General features: G+C 54.5%; 1 protein-coding gene across 3 annotated transcripts in view; it reads right to left on the reverse strand.

Moving 5' to 3' along the window:
• Positions 1-14639, reverse strand: part of CDC25B (cell division cycle 25B) — a 29071-nt gene extending 14432 nt beyond the window's left edge. The window contains exons 1-6 of one of the 3 annotated variants that reach the window (XM_088128790.1): positions 14263-14639; positions 11398-11495; positions 9246-9300; positions 1832-1868; positions 967-1071; positions 722-838 (exon numbers count right to left, since the gene is read on the reverse strand). In XM_088128790.1, the coding sequence (XP_087984916.1) occupies positions 722-838; positions 967-1071; positions 1832-1868; positions 9246-9300; positions 11398-11495; positions 14263-14450 (600 nt within the window). In that variant the 5' untranslated portion in view covers positions 14451-14639. The remainder of the gene's footprint in view (positions 1-721; positions 839-966; positions 1072-1831; positions 1869-9245; positions 9301-11397; positions 11496-14262) is intronic. The other 2 variants (XM_088128789.1, XM_088128788.1) reach the window with 2 other exon arrangements.
• Between the last annotated feature and the right edge of the window lie 844 nt (positions 14640-15483).

The raw sequence follows: 15483 nt of genomic DNA on the forward strand, positions 1-15483 counted from the left end.
GAGCATTTCTCAACCGCAGCAACTTTAAAATGTGTGGACTTCAACTCCCAGAATTCCCCAGCCAGCCATGCTGCCTGAGGAATTCTGAGAGTTGAAGTCCACACATCTTAAAGTTGCTGAGGTTGAGAAACACTGGTGTAGACCCTCTGGCTATGAACGTTTTGCTAGCAAGACCCTTTGTCAAAGAAGCCAATCTATAATAGGAAAAAAGAGCCTTAGCTTATTTTCCCAAAAAGGCTCAAATTCAGTCTTTGGAATATACCTTTCTTGCATCCCATTCAAAGCCCTTTGAATAAGGGAATAGGGAAAAATATGCCCAGGTTCCTGCTGCCCCACAGTTCAATTCTGAGGATCTCAAATAGCTCCAGTCACAAAAAAGGAGGCCTCCCCACTCCCTTACTGACAAATAGTCCACATTTTCTCTATGACTTTGGGGCGGAAACGTGATTTTGCTGGCTGTTTTTCCTTTCCCATCTTCAGCAACAGTCACTGATCATTTTAACGACACCAATTTCATTTTTCATGGTTGAGTTGTAGTTACCGTCATTTTGCTGGTGGGGGTTTATGCTAAGCCTTCTGGGGTCTTATTGGTGAAATGGGCTATAAAACAGGGAATGAGTAAGTGGAAATAAAACTGCCTGCACGCAAGTCTGTCAGCAGGCTCCCAAGCATCCACACCAGCACGCACAATCCCACTTCCTCTTCGACAGCCCGCACTTACCATGAGCTGTGGGGCAGAATTTGGTCTCTGGGCAAAGGGCCCCCTCTCCCCCTGCCCCCCAGAGGAAGACAATCTGCTTGTAGGTCGGGAGGGTTTCTTAAAAATAACCCCTTCCTGCTGGAAAGACAAAAGGCAAAGCACGCTGCAATTTTAGGAAGCCAGGAGAAATGCTGGGGAGGGGAGGGGAGGGGAGGGGAGGGGAGGGGAGGGGAGGGGGTCAGGCCCATGGCTTTCCCTCCACTTACGTTTTCCATGTTGCCTTGGGGAGCCAAGTTCTTCTGGCCGGGACCGTTGCACTGTTTACAGTGTGAAATGTTCCTGAGGATAGGGCTGGCCCCCAGAAGTCTCACCTGGGAAGAGATCAGGCGGTGAGAGGAGGAGGAGGAGGAGGAGGAGTTGTTGTTGTTGTTGTTGTTGTTGTGTTCTTGGATATAACCTCGCAAAGACCAGTGGACCAATAAAATCTTTTGCTTTGCAGTTTGAACAGGGCAATCTTCAGGAGGTGCAAGAAACGATTCCTTGCAAAGGGTTGGCCAGGGATCAGCTTATCCACGCAGGAAAATGTGCATCATCAGCAGTCTGTGATACTGCCACAAATAAAATGGGGCCACTGCAAGATCCCCATCTTTCTGGGTGGTGGAGGAGCCTCTAGCTACGTGAGGCCGCTCTGCTAAAGGCTCCGATCGGAGTGGGCAACCTGGGCCCCCTTTCCGCAGCCCCCCAAACTCCCTCTGACTCCACTGCCAAATTTCAGCCACATGGCCATTGAGAATTCAGCAGCCCGGCCTCCCTTCGTACCACCCGCTACCCAGCACCTCCACCAGATTCCCAGGGATGTAGTTGACATCACAACGATGTCACAGGCACGATGACATCATGCGCATGATGTCACCTCCCCAACACTCGTGGCTATGGGATAAAAGATCAGTCCCACCCCTCATGCTGTGGCCTCACCCCCCCGGGTACCACTGGACCACGAACTAACCCAGAGATGGATGTGGCCCTAGCCACCAAAGGGCTGCCCAACCCTGGCCAGGCTGATCCTGTTTCCAACCCACCAAGGGGCCCCATCCACAGACTGGACCAAGGCCGAAAGAGAGGAGCATTTACCGGTAAGGACTTGATTCTTCGGAGGGGAAGCGATTCCCTGCCAAGGGAGGGAAAACAGCCGAGAGTTAGGGTTTCTGATCATCGCCCGATTCCACCAAACCCAAGAGACAGTGTGGCAAGCTACGCAGGACCCCACGTGAATCTTTCTACAAGGACCGCCTGATGGTTGATTGGGGAGGCCATTGCGTGGAACAGCCAGCTGCAAGCTCCTCGTGATCCACAAAGAGGTCCCCCGCTTCAGTGGATCACACAAGGCCGCTGGAAAGAAAATAAGACCATCTGCGCCTCGTGTGCGTACCGGTCCTAAACCGGAAACAGTTCAGCTGCTGGAACTCTCGCCAGCCCATCCCTTCCTTCTCAAAAGTCTTGCTGAAAAGCGCCCTCAAAGCTCGTGCTTGGAAAGAATCGCTTTCGGTTTTCGGCAGCCAGCAAAGAGTTTGACAGATTGTGCCCACAAAGGATGCAGACAACGGGCACCAAATTTGAATTCTGAATAGTTTTGGGTCACACACGAGGCCCTTTTCCCTAAACACTCGGCTGGGGAAAAACAAATTACAGCAGTCTGTTCCCAATCTGTCATCCTCTCTCCTTGCAGAAGAAATTACTTTCAGAGCAAACTTATGGCCTCTTCCCAACCACGCTCATCCCAAAATAGTGCAATCCAGGCAAATCTCCACCACGTGACTGTGCCGTCTCTACCAACGGCTCCCCTTTGCCCCCAGCCCCCTCCCAAAAGGTCTGCTTGAAACCGGCTGTGAGAAATTTCCCTGCCACCCCAGGCCCTGATGTGAACTCCCCTGACAGGGCCTCCAGCATCTGGAGATCGTTATCCGCGTCCGCAAGGCTCGACGCGCTGAGATGTGGTGCAGAAGGCTGGGCAGAAAAGCAGCACTTGAGCTGAGTCAGAAAAATCACAAAGGACGCAAAAGCTTGGCAGCTGAACCTCCTCGCACACCTCGGGCCCAGAAAGTGCCCCTTCGGTTTTCTAAGGCCCTTGGCTCCCTGCATCTTTGCCAGGCTTCGAGAGCAGCACAGGCACCGCACAACTTTTTCTCCAGACCAAGACTCTACAGAAGCAGCGGTGGGGCGCTTTACTGGGGAATATGCACCTTTCCCCTGGATCCCGCCTTCAAAATCCTGCTTGCTCTAGTTAAAAAAAAACGCTTTGGGGAGAAATCCTTGGAAACAGACAGAGGCTTTCTCAGCAAGAAGGTCAGAGACACCAATAAAGCAAGGGGCCACAAAAGGGCCACTAATGGGGCCCTGCTGAGGGTCGCAGCAGGGAAGACAAGCTCTCCTTGCACGTAAAGTAAGGCTGGGAGATTTCCCCGTTGTTCAGGAAGGTGTTGGGAAGCCACACTGCCCTGCAACCCATTCCACCCATCTTCTGCAGCGCACAAGCTCCTTGGCGCACACACTGCCCCCCAGGATTAGTGACAGGGCTACCAACTGGGCTTGGGTGAAGGTTCCACCAGTAGCCCAAGGTGCCAGGTTCACACAGCAAGGAAAACAGGCTGACCCAGGGCTTCCCTCCCTAATTCCCATCTCAGGGGCCCGGAGAGGCAGAGTGACAAAACTGAGCCACCGCAGAACAAGCGCCTGCACGGCCTGGCACACGCCGGGGGCAGCAAGCACGGGACCGCCACACCTCCTCCCCAGCTAACTCATCCCTGAAGAAGATGCACCTGGAATTTCCCAGATGGGAAGAGCAAGCTTAGAATATAATGCATCGCTGCTAACGCATCTCCGGTTTCAGGACAGTTAAACCCTGGGTCCCCCCTTCCCTTCAGAGCAGTGTTTTTCAAACTTCATGGCCAAAACTAGGGTTAACCCTAACCCTAACTCCCATCAGGCCCACATGTGAAGGCCTTCCTCGTCAAGATCTCCCTTCTTTCTTTCTTTCCCCCCTTCTGGCCACAGGTCCCATCCTCCTCCTTGGTGCATTCTTGCCTCCTGCAGAGGGTTGGTCTAGAGGGCCTCTGGAAGCCCAGGTTGACCCCAACAACTGTCCCTCGGCGATGGGATGTAGGACTTTCCACTGAGAACAGGCACCTCCTGCCACTAAAATATAGTTGCCCATTGGGGCTGTAGGTTCAGCGCCTAGATCTCCCGCAGCAGAGGCTTTTCCTCCGCCCCCCCCCCTCTTGAAGAAGGCAGCTTCAAGCTCTCCCAGGCTGGGCCTCCTTATGCGCCCCCCTCAGTTAATAGGCCTCCTTTTCTGCTGCTGGATGGTATTCAGAGCCTGCAGAATAGCCACCAATCTTGGAACGTGTGGAGGGGGATTCTGCCCCCCAGCATCCTTGGCTAGGCCCAGCCTGCTAGGGTGGCAAATTCAAAAGACAGACAGACAACAAAGGAAGGAGATCAAAGGGGGCTTTTCCAGGCCTGGGACTCATCACCCCTCCTCCCGCCGAAACCGTTGCGCCCACCTGCATGCAGATTAGGGCATGGAGAGGGGAGGCCACGCCGCGCCATCTGTCAGATACAAGCCCCATGGCCGCCACCACGCTGCCCTCCCCACAACAAGAAGGGGAGCGGGAGCCGCAGAAGCTTAAGCAACCCTCCACACGCTCCCCTTCAGGGTTGCCCCTCTGCAGCCGAGCATTCGTCGGCCATTGCGCTCCAGATGCATCGGGCCACGACATTCCTGGCTGGCCGGCTGGCCAGGGGGCAGGCCCAAGAAACATCTGCAGAGGGAAAAGGGTACCCGATTTCATGCAGCCTAGGCTCTAGGAAGGAAGGGAGCCCGAGCCCAGCTTTTCAACTTTTCCCATACTTCTCAGCAATTTCCCTTGGGGAAACAGAGGCGTGCAAGTCCAGCTGGTGTGCAACTGCTGAGGCAGATAGCGAGTTTCAGTCTGCCACGGGGAAGTGATGCACCTACATGTGCAGTGCAAAACATTGAGAACTGGCTTCAAGGTCCGCTGGACTCCGGATCCCATCTCTAACTGCAGCTTTCTCAGAAGGTCCCCTACACCCCCAAAATCCAAAGGAAGAGGCACAGAAATAGGTAGAGTCCTAAATGCAGGCACCCCCTTAACTAGGAAGGGGATCACACACGGAACTTAATCCGAAAATGTTTACTGCATCCTTCTGAAAACCCACCCAGTTTCTCAGAGGCTGAGGAGGGGAGGAAAGAAATTCAAGCAGATGAAGGAGGGAGGGAGGGAGGGAGGGAGGGAGGGAGGGAGGGAGGGAGGAAGGAAGGAAGGAAGGAAGGAAGGAAGGAAGGAAGGAAGGAAGGAAGGAAGGAAGGAAGGAAGGAAGGAAGGAAGGAAGGAAGGAAGGAAGGAAGGAAGGAAACCAACCAGCTGGCCTTGTTACATATCTACCAGCTACACAGTTGTGGGGGGGGGGCGGTGTCCACAGGGAGAAAACTGCAGGGCAGGAGCAAAAGAACTCAGCCTAACCTCTACAAAGGGGGCACAACTTACTGAACCACCCACAGGGGAAGGACCAAAATAAAATCCACTGTTGAGGCTCTCCCATAAGACCCTCAAAGCCGACTGAAAGAGCATGTATTTTACTGTACGAAACGCTGCTTTGCTGGAGCGATCCCTGCCAGATTTGAAGGGTGGGCCACCCATTTTTATAAAAAATGCAACTGCCCCAAAGCACCATTGAATATTTCGGCTGGCACCCACTAATGATCACCACTCTCAGAGGGTAACGTTTTGCTGTCAGTGAGTTCATTTTTTCCCTCCCAGGACAGACCTGTGGCCTGCCTCCTCTCTCTCCAGATTATCAGCAGTCAAGTTCCAATCTATTTTTAAATTATTTCTTCCTCCCCACTCGTGTATCTAGTTTTCTGAACTTTGGCAGAATCTTTCCAGCCAATATAAGCCATGACACATTCGTGTGTGCCAGTTGTGGTTTCAAGAAAACGAGGGCGTTGGAGAATCTGGCTCAAAACACACCAGAAAGCCTCGACGGAAATTCAGGAGACAAGATAAAGGGCAGAAATTCAGGCGAAGAAAGAAGACGCAGCAAACAGGGCGGATCCCCAAGACTCACACTAAAACTGGAACTGGTCACAGTTCCCAATGCGCAGTTGAAGCGTGCGAGAGAAGGCCAGTGTGGTTCTGTCCCTGCACAGCTGGTAAATGCTTTTTGCACAGAATGCAGAGTCTCTCGGGTAAGAAAAAACTGCTAACAGAAAACCAAGAGATCATAACAACATCTGGCAACATGAAACAGGCAGGAAGCTTTCTGCGTGGTTGTGGCTTCCGGGACAGGGGTGTGGGTGTGTGAGAAAGAGACACAGAAAGGCCCCATCAGAACACAACAGGCTATTTTTCAACTACTAACCCCTAAGCTGGTCTATGACCGCAGTAAAGATTGATTTGATTTGGAGTACAGGCAGTCCTTGATTTACGACCATTCATTCAGCGACTGTTCAAAGTTACAAACGCACTGAAAAAAGTGATTCACAACCGGTGCCTGAAGTTATGGCCATTGCAGCACCCCCAGTGATCAACATTTGGGCACTTGGCATCCTGTCCGCACTTACAACCGCAGGGGTGCTGCGACTCTCCCCACTACGCCTTCTTGGCCACTCTGTGCCCTGCCTTGCTGCAAGAAGCCGAGCCGCAGCACAGTGGAAGCTGCAGCCATCCCTGGAAGCCTCAGCCGCAACAGCCCGTGCCAGCAAGCGCCAGCAAGCCGCAGCAGCCGCAAAGCACCAGCGAGCATTCGATCGCCCGGTTGCCTTTGCTGCCTCCTTTGCGGACCCTGGGTGGGCCCAGCTGGGGCGGGCTGGGGAGGCTAAGGCTTTGTGCTGCGATTCAGGGGCTTCTTGCGGCCCCAGAGCCGTGTGGTTCTGGGGCCGCTTGCTGCCCAGCAAGGCAGGGTGCAGGGCGGCCAGAAGGGCAGAGATGGCCAGGGAGGAATAGGCAGGTGGGGAGGGTTGGAGGCAGTCCCTTACCTCCCTGAGGCTCGGGGCTGGGAGGGACCAAGCCCAGAATGGCTTTGATTGGGGTGAGTCCTCAGCTAACGACTGGTCAAATTCACTTAATGACAGCAAGGGGAATTGCCAGGATTGCCATTGCTAAGTGACGCGGTCACATGACATCTCACTTTACAACCGCATTGCTTAGCGACCAAAATTCTGGTCCCAATTGTGGTCGTCAGTCAAAGACTACCTACAACAACCCAACATGACTGGGCACACCCAACGCACCTCGCCTTCTGCTGCCCGAAGGGGAATATCCTTTGCTTCTGTCTGTCTGAATCACATCTTGCTCAAGGTGGCCTGAACGAAACCTGTTTTCCTAAAGCACCGGGTGCCAGCCTACCCGCTGTGGGACTGCAGCTCCCATCTTTCCCAACACAGCTGCCTTCCTATCCTCTGACCACCCTCCATCTCAAAGATTAAAACCCGAGCAGGCCACCCTGGACTTTAGACCTTCTCCAGCGAAGATGTGGGCTGAGAAATTGGATGAGGACTTCCCTGAACGCCTCCAGAGGAAACAAATACTTTCCCACTGATCCTTGCAGGGACAGGAGCGCCACTGCTGAAAAGGCCCAGGGGGAGGGAAGGGGTTCCCCTCCAGGGTCTTCTCTTGGGCTATAACAGAAGGGTGGGAAGCCTTCGAAATACAGTAACTTGAGACAAGGGTTAAGGAAAGACATTTGTACACATGTCCCCTTCTGGGCCACCCCCTCCAGTGATTGCTCTGAAGCTCTTATCTTTGGAGACTTTCTTTCATCAGCTTTAAGGAGATTGATAGGAAAAAGAAGAAAAAGCAGGAGGAATTCTCCCTGCCTGGCTGTAAGGCTTTTTTATCAATGCCTTTTTCCCCTGCTGGCTTCCTGCCCCAATATAATGCCGGCTCCTCAGTTAGATCAGACCCAACCACCCCACAGATTTTTAAGTCTGCTTGCCTGAACGTCCTTCACGCCGTTCTCCAGTGGACCCAGCCCAATAAAGCAACGAATTCTCGTGGTGCTTCCCAACAAACCTCTCCTCTACCAGCAGCTGCCTCTTCCACTCCCGACCACTTGCAGAAACCGGCATTCACGTCTGCGGCAGCCAGAAACTAACCCTTCTTGAGCAAAGCAACAAAGCCAGCCCGTTTCTTCCACCCGATGGAAAGTCTGCACTCGGCCTCCCTGCTCAAAACACGGTCCAAACGCTTTGCGCAGACCTTGGATTCGCAATCAGGCCACTCAGTTCAATTGCCTTGCAATTATGAAATAAAGGTCTCTGATTATTCAAACTTCTTGGACATTGCTTGTGCAAATGAAGGTGCTAGATCAGTGCTTCTCAACCTTGGCCACTTTAAGATGGGTGGACTTCAACTCCCAGGATTCCCCAGCCAGCTTTAAGATGGGTGGACTTCAACTCCCTGGCTGGGGAATCCTGGGAGTTGAAGTCCATCCATCTTAAAGTGGCCAAGGTTGAGAAGCACTGCACTAGACTTAAGCACCAAAATCCCACAGCTGCTGACAACAAGCCAGAGTTAAGCCACAGGCAGTAAATAGATTAAGACAGCACATCCAAAACGGGCAAAAGAAAGCACTTCAAACAATAAACCCCAGTGAAAATCTCCCAGCAAGACTCAGACCAGCTCCCCGTCCCATTTCGCTTTATTTTTTCCCCTTCTTTGCTCCATGAGCAGATCCAACCCTTTTCGGATTTAATCCTCTGAAAGGAACCAAGCGTTTACAGATGGAAAACTAGTTTGGAACTGATAATAGCAGTCAGATCCATATCAGGTGAAATTCCACAGGAGAACAGAATAGGCCAAGAATGCCGTTAGCAGCAAAAGAATTTGCTTCCCTTGGGGTGCCAGGTTGCAAGGGAGAAAAGGAAAAGAGAAAGAGAAAAAGAAAAATGTTCATCTTTACGAAGCCGGAGGCTACGGCTGCAAAACTTAAGTTTCCAAAGAGCGATTAACAAAGATTCCCAGAGACCCAAAGAATCTTCTAAGAGCAGCAAAAGGAGCATGAAGCAGATTCACACAGGTCACCCTTGGGTTGGTGCAGAATTCGGATTAAAGAAAGGAAAGACTCCCTGAATCTGTCTGCATGGGTACGTTTGTGCTAGGCAGCAATGCAGAAGTCTGTGATGGCCTTTTCCTATGATTTTGTTTCAAACTTCCCAATCTAGACCCCAGCCCTGGTGATTTCCAAGTAGTTTCTCACCCAAATCTTAACTAGTTTTGACCCTACTGAGCATTTTGGAGATCAGACGAGGGCAGACGGGCTCTGCCGCCTGAAGTGGACTACAGAATTTGGGTAGCTGGACACAACAGACAACACCATGTATGATACTCCACAGATATTCAGAAATTCCTCAGCTGGATCGTACGTCCCCAAACACTCTCAGGTTTGTATGGAAGATAAAATGTGTTCTTGGCAGACGCAGCCACCCACAACCCCCACGTTTAGGCAGAAGAGTGTGCTAACTTACAGATCTTCATCCAACATCTCCACATCTGGCTCCATGGGGGAGTCTGGACCAACACCTGCGTGAACAGCAAAAGATTCTCGTGATTATACAGAGAAGGGAAATGCTCCTATAGAGGAACTGCCCCCCAGCAAAGTCTTCTGGGTCTCTACTCTCCTCCCTTAGTCCATCCCAGATTCATGAGAAGAGCATTTGCTGGCTGGCTTTGCATGTCCACCTGAGCAACACGCCAGCACACCCACTCCAGATCTGTGGCCCAACTCCCAGAATTCCCTAGCCAGCATGGCAACGGCTGAGAATTCTGGGAGTTGGAAATCCACACATCTGGAAGGGGCCCAAAATGCGGATGGCCATGTCAAAGCAACCAGGCTCATACTTGCTGCAAACCAAGGTCATGGTCATGTTTGCATACGATGGAACTGCTTCATAATTGGAAGTGCTTTAGTCTAGTCCAATGTCTCTCAACCTCGGCAACTTTAAGGTGAGTGGATTTCAACTCCCAGAATTCCCCAGCCACCATGGCTAGCTGGGGAATTCTGGGAGTTGAAGTCCACTCATCTTAAAGTAGCTAAGGTTGAGAAACACTGGTCTAGTCCTTCCAAACACTGGAACAGTTTATCAAACAGAGAAAAATCCATTCATGTTTCAGTACCTTCAGGTGTAAATCAGGAATTCTGGCTTTACTTTCTTCCGAGAAGAGCAAGGAAGAATCCCTGCTTCTGTTTAATGCTAAACAGTCTGTAAGAACTGCAGTACTTGGTTCCCAATGAGAGCAACTCCCACTGAAGCCAATGCAGGTTCAAAGAAAAGTTCATTTATCGGAAAGCAGTGCAGAGCTCAAAGGCAATAGCTGGAACTGAGTCCCACGCACACCAAAATTCAGTTTTACCTCGTTCCCATTCCACCTCCCCCCTTCTGCCTTTGAGTCTCTCTTGCGCATGTCGAAGATTCTCCACGGGTCTCACACTGGTACGACCTTGGTCATTCCCGAGAACCAGATAACAGTCCATCTGCGCCTGACAGTTCACCTCCCAACCTTCCCCCCCATCACTGTAATGGCTGAAACGAAGCAAGCGAACTAGCGAGGCGATTGATTGATTGCGAGGTTCTGACACAGTCCTTGGTTTCCTTTAATCCCATCCTCCATGGGAGGAGGCGGGGGAACAACCAAGCAGTGTGGAGCAGCCCACAGCTCATTCCAGGATAAGCCAGGATTGTAACACTGCACACAAACTGTAGACCTTGTAGGAGGAGAGCCGCCTTAGTCTGTGGTAGCAAACAATCAGAGGGAAGTTGCTAGTCAAAAAAGGTGCTACACATGTGATTTCTTACTGCACACAAACGTGCCCAACATATTTCACCTCCCAGGAAAAGATCCTGAGTTTGGAAAGATCCCTGTTTTCCCCAAGAATAGGACAGCTGGATGGATTAGAAACCCCCATCTCAATCATTCTGCTGTCCAAGGGAAGAGGGACCCCAGGGGGAAAACATATAGGAACCTCCCCTCTGCTCCTTCCCCTGTGCTCTTTTCTGCCCCCCGACTCCCATGACCACCTTGGTAGCATCTCTGTACCTTCCTCCCCACCTAGTGAAAACAGGCTATGCGAGACCTACGGCACAGGCTTGGAGCCTCAACGGCTCCGTGCCCACAAAATGAAGGAATGCTACAGTCTGTGCCAAAGACAGAACACAAACAGGAGCTGCTCCCATTTGGTCAAGCCTTAAGGCAGAGCCTCTTGCTCTGATCTCAGAGCAAACTCTCGGAAGTTTCACCAAGGACAGGAAGCCAGAAGATGAGAACTTTAGTGAGAGCACGCGTTAGGGGAGAAAGAACTGTTGCCTGTGCCCATACTACAGAATTTGGAACCCTTCCCAAGGAAGGAGGAGACACTCCATCTCCCAGAGCAGTGGGTCATGTAGAAGTTAGCTCCCGAATAGCTTTCCACAGAATGCTTCTGGGGCCAAACCCCACCTGGAGGCCCCTCAACCTGACTTGAATTCTGCGCACTGCTTTTCTGGAGATGAGCCTGTTCCACACATTTGGGAAGTGGATCAACTCCATTCCTAATGCCTAGAGTACAGTCAGGTGGGGCACCGAAGACCCGAGTGGAGGGACCCAGCGGTCGAATCTCTTCCCACCCATCCCTGACCGCACCTGAATCTGCAGACTCCGAAGACACCGAATCTTGGGAGGACCACTCCTTTTTGAAGTCCATGTTGAGCTTCTTTTTCCTTTTGGGGGTGTCCCAATCACTGCAATGCAAAGAGGAAGAAAAATAAGACCACCGTTAACGTGCCAGTTGTGCCCAGTTTCCTTTCTTTCCTTTGATTTGTTCCCACATCTTCCCTCCCAGAAACTCAGGCTATACATTATTTACTTTCCTGGGTTCTTCTCCCATCTCTTTTCCTTTTTCCATCATCATTATTATTATTATTTCTTTAGTACAAACAGCAATTAGCAACCCTAGAAGCACTAACAACAGCAACCCAAGCACCTGCATTTCATTTCATTCCAACTATTATCACAAAAGCGGGATACCAAAAACTAGACAGACAATATCATGGAAAGAGAAAAAAAAAAGAGGGGGGGAGAGAAGCAACAGAGGAAGAGGAATAGAAAAAGAGAAAGAACGACTGATCCACATTCAGAATTCGATTTCATTTTTAAACCGTTAAACACGGACCCTACAGAGTCATACCGCCAATACGTAATGCAAAGCGATGCCATGAGATCTCTTCTGATCCTCGCCCAAATCTTTGGCTAGCGTCTTGCCCCCATCATCCAGTCACGGCAATGTGCAGCGCTTTACGACGTAGCGCAAAGAGTAAACGCAGCCAGTGCAGCTTTACCACATGGGAACCCAGCTTGCGCTGCAGAACTAGACCCAATTCACCCACAGGCTTCACAGCCGAGACTGTCTGCAGCTGGGACGTCACAGTTCAGAACTCCACATCCTTTACAGCAGTGTTGTCCAAACTTGGCCACTTTAAGATGAGTGGACTTCAACTCCCAGAATTCCCCAGCCAGCATTCTGGGAGTTGAAGTCCACTCATCTTAAAGTGGCCAAGTTTGGACAACACTGCTTTACAGAGTTTATCAGCAGCTTCACCTGATGCTCACTCCTCTTTAAAAACAAGATCAGGAAACTGTTTCCTGGTAGACTCTGAGTTGGAAGGAGCCTCAGAGGTGTTGGAGTCTACCCGCTCGACATGCAGAAATCCAAATTCAAACCGCTCAGCAAAAGCCAATCTGGTTTCTGCTAAAATTCACCCAGCTCCCCTGGGCACCTGGTTCCCGTGTCAAACTGCAAGGAAAGTCCTCCTAATATTTATGGGCATCTGCTTCCCTATAGCTTCAGGTCAATGTGCCCTGGGCACTGAGGTTGTGACCTTCTTTGATGCCAGGTCTTGAGGCCTTGAGAGGCACTTAGAGAGTGCCCCGGCCCAGCCCGTTTCTGGGTTATCTTTTCCAGGCAAAGGAGAGCTGTGCCAATCTACCCCAAAAGGGGAAGGAGTCAGTCTGGTGGCACCGTTTCCCAGGAGCCAAAGGGGGAGGCTTCTGTTAGCAGCACCAACCCGGCTTTTTTAGTCATTGCCTCTTTGAAAAGGGTGGGCCGGTGGTTATCTGAAACAGGGTGAATGATTAGCCAGCAGCAAGGTGGGTTGGAGAACGAGATAAGGAGGCAGCCCGGCCAGCTTAACTGACCATCATCTCAGATCAAAGGCTGCACACCAGCCATTTCCGGTCTGCACCAGGTTCCACCCAAGGCGAGGAAGTGGGGTTTGGGGGCTCCGCGGAGGAAGAACCGGGCTCAGGCCTTGTGCTAAGGCATGGTGTGTTTAACCGCAGTGCTTGGATCCACCATGGCTGGCTGGGCAGGGAGAGTCCTGGGCGATTTTTCCCACCATCCTCGCATCTCTTTGGGAGAAAAGAGGCTTTCCCGAGCACCATCGGAGCTCTGGGATCTGCAGAGCCGCCCTTCTCCACGCTTCGGACGGTGGGAAGGGCCCGGGGCTTTACAAACCCTGCAAGGAGCCTTCCCTTTCCACCCTGGGAGGGAGCAACCACGCTTGGCAAGCACAGGCGGAGCCCCCCCCCCCCCTCCTCCTGGCTGGATGCAAAGAGCTGCCAGGCCAGCAGCTGCTCCTGGAAGTGCTTCTGCAGAGGCCGAGCGTGCCAGAGGCAGGAGGGGAGAAAGGAGGGCCAGGGCCCGGGCCCAGGCCCAGGCCGCCTTTACAGAAGCGGGCAGCCTAACGGTTGCTGAAGAAGAGGGAGGGAGGGAGGCAGGGAGGGCTGGGACAGGCCCCTGGGGACTCCGCACTCCCTGCATGCACAGCCCCGAAATCCTTGCACGCGGGCAACTTCCCGGAACCCCCTTTCCTTGCAAAACTTGCCTCCAGCCCGGAAAAGGAAAAGTCTGCATGTGCCGACACGTGTCATGAATTCAAAAGTCTGCTGCAGGCTGAGCAAACCAAGCCATTCAACAAATCCGCCCCCCCCAAAAAACATCCTCCCCGCACAGGAGTCTGCTCGTGGGAAGAAGCATCGGGGAGGGCAGGCCCCGAACCCGCAGCCAAGCGCGGAAACGGGGGGGGGGGGCTCGCAGGCGGAGCTGGGGAGGAAGCGGCCCGGCCCGCTGGGTTCGCCCTCCTCCGGCCAGGGTCCTCCGGGCGCGGACGGCGGCGCCCCTCGCCCCCCGGCCGCTCCGCCGACGAGCTGCCCTCCTGCTCCCGGGCAGGCGCGGCCAGGGCGCCCCTCCTCCCGGGACCGCTGGACCGTCCGAGGGGGCCCGTCCCCGGCGGCTGCGGGGCTCGGAGGCGGGAGGCGCCTTGGCCTCGGCGGCAGCCTTCGCGGGCACCCCCTCCGCCGCGCGCGCCCCAGCGGGGCCCTGCAGTTCCCCCTCGGCACGGTCCCTCCCAGGGACGGGGACCGGCACCGGCGCGGCCCCCGGGCTGCCCCGGCGGTTCCCGCCGCCCAGCCGAGCGCCCCCGGACGCCCGCGCCCGCGCGCGCGCCTCACCTGCCCAGCCCGGCCAGCTTGTCCATGTCGAGCGCGAGGTGGGTGACCGGAGACATCCCGGCGCCGGCCGGGCAGAGGGGCTGGCCCGGGGCGGCGGGGCGGCTGCCGGCGAGCGCCGGCGGCTTCCGCGGCCGGCGGGCGGGGCGGCGCGGCTCGGGGGAGCGCGCGGGGGGCCCGGCCGCCTCCATCGGGGTCTCCGCGCTCGCGCTGGGAGCAGAGCCGAGCCGGGCCTGCCGGGCGCGGGAGAGGCGCGTTCGGGCTGCCGGCTCCTCCCCGCCGCGCCGCGCCGCGCCACGCCACGCAGCTGGCGCGCCCTTCGCTGCTCGGGGCAGCCGCGCTGCGCGGAGATTCGAAAAATAACAGAGCCAAGAGGCGCAGCGCCAGCCAATGGCCGCCCGGCTGCGGCGGGGGAGGCGGGGAGGGGGAGGGGAGGGGAGGAGAACCCCGCGCCGGGGGGGCGAGGGCTGGGAGCACGTGACGTGGCTTTCTGCGGGGGGAGCGCGGGGCACCCCTCGATGCGCCCGCGCGGGGCAGCTGCTGCCCCGCCAGAGGCCGGCTGGCCGGGGCAGCGCTGGAGTGCCGCCCGGGGAGCCGGTGCGCAGCGCAGCGGCCGCCTCCCCGCCGGGGGCCTTCTGGGGCCCGCCTGACCCCCCAGGGGATGCCCGGCTGGGGTGAGGGGCTGGAGGGTGGGAGATGCCTTGTGGCCTCGGAGAAGGGGGCTCCTTTGCCCCCAGCAGGGGCCTCGGTGGCGGGGGAGCGCTTAGAGCAGGGTTTCCCAAGCTTGGCCACTTGAAGATGGGTGGAATTCAACTCCCAGAATTCCCCAGCCAGCCTGGGAGTTGAAGTCCACCCATCTTCAAGTGGCCAAGCTTGAGAAACCCTGGTTTAGAGAACAAGCCAGCTTCAGATTTGCCCAGGGCTGCTCTGCCTTAAAGAGCGGGCTCGCCCCAGATGCTGTTTCCCTCTGGCTTAGCATCAAGTGTGACCCCCCCCCAGCTCTGGCCTAACTGCCTTCTCGTCTTGTTATGGCCAAGTGGGTGGCGGAGCCTTCATCTGGGGTGGGGGGCTCCTGATCCTTCCCAGATCCACAGTAGGGTTTGTTCCCTTGCCCTGGAGTGCGGGTAAGCTAGCCCTAGGATGCCCTGGACAGAGACGCTGATATGGGGCTGATGTCTTCCTCTGCAGAAAAGGCTCTCGTGCACGCGCACAGTTCTGAGTGAA

Source organism: Python bivittatus, unplaced genomic scaffold, assembly GCF_059951505.1.
Source record: "Python bivittatus isolate LINGU-HERP-01145 unplaced genomic scaffold, Pbiv_v1 ctg000740_np1212, whole genome shotgun sequence".
In the NCBI taxonomy this organism is placed as follows: domain Eukaryota; kingdom Metazoa; phylum Chordata; class Lepidosauria; order Squamata; family Pythonidae; genus Python; species Python bivittatus.